Source organism: Setaria italica, chromosome IX (assembly GCF_000263155.2).
Source record: "Setaria italica strain Yugu1 chromosome IX, Setaria_italica_v2.0, whole genome shotgun sequence".
Lineage (NCBI taxonomy): Eukaryota > Viridiplantae > Streptophyta > Magnoliopsida > Poales > Poaceae > Setaria > Setaria italica.
In genome coordinates, this window is record NC_028458.1 from 42,924,330 (window position 1) to 42,932,180 (window position 7,851).

General features: G+C 44.8%; 1 protein-coding gene across 1 annotated transcript; it reads left to right on the plus strand.

Annotated features, from left to right (window-relative positions):
• The first annotated feature begins 1,213 nt into the window (after positions 1-1,213).
• On the plus strand, positions 1,214-6,345 carry LOC101773918 (guanine nucleotide-binding protein subunit gamma 3). Its single transcript, XM_004984004.4, has 5 exons — positions 1,214-1,802; positions 4,036-4,088; positions 4,903-4,947; positions 5,027-5,080; positions 5,807-6,345. Exons 1-5 carry the CDS (start codon positions 1,683-1,685, stop codon positions 6,114-6,116), a joined length of 582 nt encoding a protein of 193 aa, XP_004984061.1. The 5' UTR covers positions 1,214-1,682; the 3' UTR covers positions 6,117-6,345.
• Positions 6,346-7,851: the final 1,506 nt, after the last annotated feature.

The following is a 7,851-nucleotide window of genomic DNA, read 5'->3' on the forward strand; positions in this document are numbered from 1 at the left end:
TTCCTAACAGTTTCTGATGAAAAGTTAGAAGCTCAAACAAACAACGAACTTCTCGTACAACTTCCGAAAAGCTAGAAGCTCGTGAATTTATACGGAAAGCTGAAGAGCTTAGTTTTATGAGCTTTTTGTAGCTTTCTAAGCTCAGAAAATTGAACACATCCTCTAAAAAGATAGTATTGACTTTTTAGACAAAAAGCTAATACCGGATTTTTAGAAAAGCTAAAAAGCTGTACATCAAACAAAGATGCCCTAAGTCAGTTGCTGCAATGGCCCATCGTTTATCGTGCTTAGAAGAAGGTGAAGGGATCGGTGGCAGTGATGCTACCTGACACATATGGGACGAGTGTGGCTCTGTGTGTGCATATATGTATGATGATTGCAGCAAGAGCTGTGTGACTAAGTGGAAATAGGGATAGGACTATAGGAGCACGTGAAGTGAATCCTCAAGGGTTATCTTGTAATTTTAGAATCCAGATTTTATTTTTGTGCAACGGCTCTATGTTAAACAATTTGATTGAGTAGAAATAGTATTGTTTTGAAAAGAACTTTTCCTAATTCTTTTATGCAGATCATGGTCACTAATGTTTAAAGAGGAATATGGAGACACAGTGTGATAGTCGGGATGGAGGAGGTTGGAGACTACTGGAGTTACTCAAAGATCATGGCCGGGGAGTTTAGTAATAGGCGTGAAGCCTAGCTCCCTCTACGACTCTATCCTATTATTTTGTTAATTTGGTCCCTCTCTAAGTACTCCTGATTGTAATATTGGCTATATTTACCTGTGTGCGGGTATGGAGGTCGGAATGCCTTTTATTTATCTGAAAAAAAATTCGATTTCATGGATTCTAGTTTCGACTTAACGACCCAAAGGGCTCAGCAGCAGACGCCAGACGGGCATCGGGAGATGACGATCGAAAGGAACCGTGTGATGACAAACCATCTTGAAGGCGCAGCATGTAGCTGGGTTAGCGGCACATGTTGCAGCAGCGAGCAGCGGCCGGGAGCGTGGAACAGTACACGCATCGTCCCGGTCCGGGTGGCGGCCCCACCCGGCCTGGACTGGATTCCTCTGCCTGGCCGGCTGTCCGTCCGTCCGTCCGTCCCTCTCTAGATCCGGCCCCGACAATCTTTCAAGCCCCATCCTCTCTCTCCTCTGCCACCACCCCGGCTTCTCTCTCCCTCTCCCGCGTGCTAGATTCTAGCTCTCGCTCAGTCTAGTAGTATCCGTCTAGCTCCTTTCTGCCAAGGGCCCCCGGCGGCAGCAGGGCGTAGTAGTATTCCGGAAAGGCGGAAACGAAGGCTCGCTTGGCGTTGGCGCAGTCTCCCATCTCCCCTCCATCATTGCCGCCCGAAACGGCAACCCGCCCGCCACCCTCTCTCCCTCGCTCCTCCATGTGCCCGCCTGCAGCTCGCTCCATCGCCATTTAATCCGCCTCGCCTCGCTGCTTGCTGGCTGCGCGTGGCAGCAGCCCGGCCGGCGGCAGCTTGCTAGTAGCGCTAGCTCCATCATCATTTTCTTCCTCACAGCTCCTTGTTCTTATTCACTCGTCGCCCGCTCGCCAAGCAAGCCATTCACCTCCAGCACCGAACAGCTTCACCGTCAGAGTCCGGCCGCTCGATTATATCGGCCGGCGGCCGTCAGTCAGTCGCCAGCAGAAAGCAGGAACGAAAAAAATAATATAATGGCTGCTGCGCCGGCGGCACCCAGGCCCAAGTCGCCGCCGGCCTCGCCCGACCCGTGCGGCCGCCACCGCCTGCAGCTCGCCGTCGACGCGCTCCACCGGGAGATCGGCTTCCTCGAGGTACCCGGCTTACTACCTGCCATACTTGCACACACTTGGATGTTGATCACAACTGCGATGCATACACAACGCCCGTCTTCGTCTTTGCATCGCACCACCTATCTGCATGCCATGTCTTTGTCCTCCCCGGCCCGGCTCATGGTCCTGGCTGGCACACCCAATGTTCTTCCTGCTCCTCTTGCTGCGCCGCATTTTTTTTTCTTTTCCTTTTGTTTTTGTTTTCAGATATGGAGATGTATAGATAATTGCATACTATGGATAAACAAAGCGTCTCAGGTCAACGAAATTACTAGTAGGTTGTTCCAGGGACGGAGAGCTGATGATGAACTGGGATTGGAGTTACTAGGAGCTAGCGTAGCGATTGATAAGACCGTTAGCTTTGAAAGCTTAGTTTAATCCAGGCAATCTGGACAGTTTTAATTAGGCCCCGTTTGATAGGGCTTCTCAAAGTGCTTCTCCACCGGCTTTTGGTGAAGCCCTACCAAAGGGTCAATTTCAAAACGGCTTCACCACCAAAGTCGGGGAGAAGCCGCAAAACGGCTTACACTAGAGAGGAGAAGCCGAAAAAAGTGGCTTCACCGGCTTCTCCTCCCTCTCCAAGCATTAAGTGATCATAAAATTACATATATTGCCATTGAGAAGCCGTTTTACCAAATGTTTTGCAAAACGGCTTCAGCTTCACTAAAAAAGCCACTCCACCGAAAAAGCCGAAGCCGAAGCCGTTTTATGAGAAGCTGAAGCTCTACCAAACGGGACCTTAATCTCTCTGGCTGCTGGCTTTTGGTTTTGGGGCTTCCGCCTCTGGGCACGTGCGGATCGTACCATGGATTTGCGCGCGCGTCAAGGCTAACTCATCTGCTCGTCTTATTCCTTTTGCCTACCATTTCCACCGCTCCATCTCCTGGACCCTTCTTCTAGCTAGGGTTTAAGGGGTCCTATTATTATCATCCCGCTTGCATTTCCTTAATACAATATCATATGGCTTGCATTGTTAATTAAGCTTGAGCCCCCGGGCGGACGGTTTGACTCATCATGTAGTAGGCGACTTTGACCAATACACTCTACTAGAGTAGGTACTAGTATGTAGTAGGGTACTTTGACCAAAACCTCTTTTTTATAATAGCACCTAAAACCTTTGGTAGGCATGCATTTGTTTTCTCAATTACTAGGAAACTGGGGTGATTTGAAGCTCTTTATTAGGTCTTATTCGATTAATTCCCTTTTCCAAGGGATTATGGAAGGAATTTAGAGGGCTGTATACATGATCGTAGGCTTGTCTTCTGTAATGACGTGCTTAACCAGCCTGTAACTAAGCTTTCTTCAGCTTCACCTCATCATGAACTTCCAAGCTAGCCTTTGCTAGCTATATATTCTCGCTTTAATGTTCTATTGTTATAATATTATTATATATACAATGTAGCAGTCAGCAGCGCATACTGGACGACATAGAGTTGCTTGTGGTGGTATTGGGACTGCTCCAGATTTCCAACTACTCATCCAGCACTGTCCAGCCTGCTCGCTGGGATGTATAAAATAATCCTGCAAAAATATCTGTTAATTAACACTATTTACTGCCCGATGAGACTGAAAAAACACAGCCTTGCATGCCGGGGCCATGTCTACGTGCCATCCATCGGTACGGCAGAAATAATTAATGTAGGTGACAAATTTATTCCTATACAAGCAATCCATACTCTTCCACTAACCGCATAGTATGGGCTTGTTTGGTTGCTGCCTGCCAGGTAGCAAAAACCAACCTCAGGCACTCAAAATCCAACACCTGGGGTTGCTGCCTGAGCCAGGCAGGTCTCCACGACCTGAAGCAAACAAGCCCTACATGCTGTGTATTGATCCAGGAGAAAAAAATGTATTGATCCAGGAGGGAAAAAAACGACAGCAGTAAATGGCCTTCTTTGATGCATAAGATCATCCCTGCCTTCTGTTTGATACCAATGCTGTTTCCATCGACGATCTTGCATTGATGCCAATGCTGGCGTACGGCCGTTAGATTGCAGCATCTCGTTAGAATATTGGAAAGCCCTCCCCTGATGATTTTTCTCCTTCAGTACTCGACTCTGAATGTGCTGCGTGATAAAATTATCCCAGACAGCACCTGAAAAGTTGACAGCCTGAGAACATGGCTTTTACTTGCTGTGCAGTATTACTGTTGCCAATAGCCCAGTATAATATTACTATTATTCTGGAACGCTGAAATTTAATAATTTCATTGCAGGGTGAAATAAGTTCCATTGACGGGGTCCACGCTGCCTCCAGATGCTGCAAAGAGTAAGCTGCAGAAATGTTACTACTGCGTACACGGGATCTTGTATTCTCACAACAAATATTACTGGAGGCTAAATTAATGAATTTTCTTGTTACACTTCAAAGCATGTATTCTCCATTCAAGTGTCCATGCGTGGATGCTTAGGATTAGATACTAGATCACCATATTTGGTGCAAATTAGCGATTCACAAGCAGAAGCTCATATCGCAAACTAGCTTTTCACTGGGAATTATACAGGAAGCAAAATTATTCAGAATTGCGCCAATAATTTGTGAGCTGTTTTACTGTACACAATAGTATATAACTTGTGCCAATAATAGCTTTTCACTTAGTAGTATATAAGTATATGTAAGATCTAATTGTTCATTATTATGGATAATTTAGTAATTATTACATTGTAAAAAGTGATATTTCAAATAGAATGGTCTTTAAACTTTAAACTTTATGCTAGTGTGAAAAAAATAAAATTATAGTGATGCCATTTGTGTGTTTTTTATTGTGATAACCTTATACTACATATACTACTCATGTATACTATCCATACCACAGGTGAAGGTTCCAGTAGTATACAATTAATCTTGATCGTCGGATGTTTTTATACTAGTCCTTTTCAAACACTAGTGTAGCTTAGTATTGTGTACCATAAAAGAGATTTAATTTGTATATACAATTCCTCAAAAATATTTTTCCATTAATTTTATTTTAATCATAAAAATACTAGTTTTTAAGTTTCTTTTTGAATAAACTGTTGTTGCTAACAATTTGGAGAAAACGAAAGAGGATCTATGTTGATTGCCTCTTTGATATTTTTTGCAGGGTTGATGAGTTTGTGGGAAGAAATCCCGATCCATTCATAACGATGTATGGATTTTCAGGTTGAGAATTTGTCTTTAGCTTGGCATAAATGTTGCATTTTCTTATTATCTCTCTTTAAAAGCAGTCAGCCAGAGAAACGAAGCAATGAGCAGTCTCAGCAGTTTCTGAAGAAGTTCCGGTACTTTCTTAGTTCCCAGCTCTTAGTATTGTTGGTTCTTGGGGCATATAATTATGTTATTTTTTGTTAATTAATTATCCTTGAGTACTGTCAGCTCAGAAGAAAAAGGACAAATTGCATGGCCAAAAAGATAATCTACATACTGTCAAACATGGTACCGCTCAGTTGATAGGCATCATTAAGACACATAAAACACAATTAAGACACAAAACTAACACCAGCTAAATTCACACCTATCTGTTTAGGGAAAGAAAACAACCTGTCCATTTTCTGAAAAGGAAGTGCACATATATTCAGTTCAATTTGCGTGAAGTTTCTGACCAGGACACCTGCAAATGTATATATATGATTCCAAGCTAGCGTTTTGTAGCATCTTGTATCCATCAGCTGATTCTTTTAGAGCTAGCTAATAATATAAGATTGCATTAGAAATCTAGAACAGCTTTATCAGATCATCGCTCTTAGCTTTTCTTATGCAACCTGCAACCCCTCCACTGTACAAACTTCGACAAAACTTGTCCTTCTTATTGCTTTAAATATCATCTCATCAGTGCCACACTGACAGAACGATCAACTCATTGCTAATCACCTCAATAATTGCTGAACTTGTCGTTGCCTGCACATCTAGCAATGATGCTTTTCAGAAACATCAACTCATTGTTACCATAATTGGCTCAATAATTCCTGAACTTGTCGTTAACAGTCAAGATGATTTCAATGAACCAGAGCCAAGAGCTGCCTGAGCTACCTGTCGTGGATCTGCTGCGGCGGCGGCGGGTGCCCGCCGTTCCAGCTGAAGACGACGATGAGGCCGCCGTCGGCGAGCTGCTCCTGCGGCGGCGCGCGGCTGCGGAAGCTCTGCTCGTCCCCGTGCTGCTGCTGCTGCTGCTGCAGGTGCCGCGTGGTGTACGCCGGGTGCTGCGCGCCGTGCCCGCGCTGCTCGTGCGGCTGCGCCTGCCCGCGGTGCTCGTCGTGCGCCTGCTGCCCCACCTGCAGCGACGCGTGCTGCGCCCCGCGCTGCTGCCTGTGCCTATGATGGCGTTGCGTATGATGCGCGCGTGCTGCTTTAGGATCGATGCTGCTACCTGATCGATGAACGAAGAAGATGATGGCTTTGATGCATGGATGTTGGCAGTTTGCGGTGTCGTCTGACAATGCCTGGTCGTGCTGGCGAATTGAGTCAACTTATTATTTCGGCCCGGGGTCGCGATTTTTTTCAAAATGACCTTTATGTTCACAGAAATCAAACAACAGTCTCCAGGATAGTTATCGGGAGTTCGGGACGCTAGTTTTTTTTTTACTAAGCTCCAAAATATTTGAATAGGAAGAAGAGAAAATACCGGTTTCTAATTGATTTTGCAGAAAGCTGGCGTCACTCCTTAAACCATAAAAACGCAGCCACTTAAGAAAGTGAGGTGGAGCATAAAGTAAATCAACGTGAGGTGGAGCATCTCCATCGTTTTCTCAATAAAATCTTTTTAACAATTAGCTAATAGAAATATACCAGTATCTCTTTTATGGTTACTGTGGGAGATGTTTTTTTTAAAAAATAATCTCACCATAATCCAATCACTGTATTCAGCTCCCTCTCTATTTGCAGTGAGTTAGGATGGATTATTGGTTCCTCCAAATAATTATAGAAAGAAGTTAAATATAAAAAGAATATGCTTAAGCTCTATTTTTGTATCAACCTTCAAGACGAAGTTGGTTTGAGGATTCTGATGATGCAGATTCGAACCTTCCCCAGTGGCGCACCCATGGAGGAACAGTAATCGATTCTTTATAGCACATTCTTTAAAGCAGGCCAATATTGGGTCTTCCACATCAGGATAAAGGCCCGTCCGAGGTAACCAGCACTCCAGACCTCAAGTGTACTATGAGATAATGGAGCAGAGTAACAGACCCCAGCTGAAATCCTCCGCGACGCCAACAATTTCCAAAATTCTTTGGGAACACCACCATTACCCAACACACTGAAGTAAAATGTACCAGGGGTGCTAGCCCTTCTCACACGATACCTTCCGCGCCTGCCTCCAGACCCTTCCAGTTCCAGGGTCTTGATCTGAAAAACCTTCTGCTCCCCTTCCAGTGCAGCGAGGAGGTTGGGCTCCATTGGCGTCGGTCTGCGGCGGGGAAACAAGAAAAAGCGGAGGAGATTCGTCGCCGCCGCATCGAAGCCCATGAACATGATGGGCCTTAGCCGTCTCAGGTCAGCAGATCGCCAGGAGGCATCGGTATTTCGATCGGGTTTCTTTTCTACCCTTTTTCTTTTTGATGACAAGTGTCGTTTTTTTTTTCCTGTGGTGCAAGTGCTTGAGATCGAACTTAGGGAAAACCAGAACAACCCGAAAACAGAAAAAAAAAAGTCAGTTCGGTTCGGCGCCATTGAGACTGGTGTTATTGCCCCCAAAACTCTGTAATGGGATTAAAGGGGCCACAAACATGTACTGCACGCGTTATGGTTCAAAGGCTGCTCACTAAGCTGAAACTTTTGCGTACCTTAGCTTTAGGGAGTAAAATTTCGCAGTCTTATGTCTTGAATTACTGGAGGAAGCCACATAACGACATGAACTACTGTTACCATTACCAGGAAGACGGCGCTTTTAAATGTCTTGGATTATGTACATTCCGTACGTGTCTGAAGTTGCATCTTTCTTCGTTAAACCAAGTGTCCATGTTTGTATGGCTAGGGCACCATTGTCCAACAGTGTGTATGATTCTAATTTCAGTTGGTTTTCATACTCCTCTAGTCATGTTGCGAAATTGTTGGT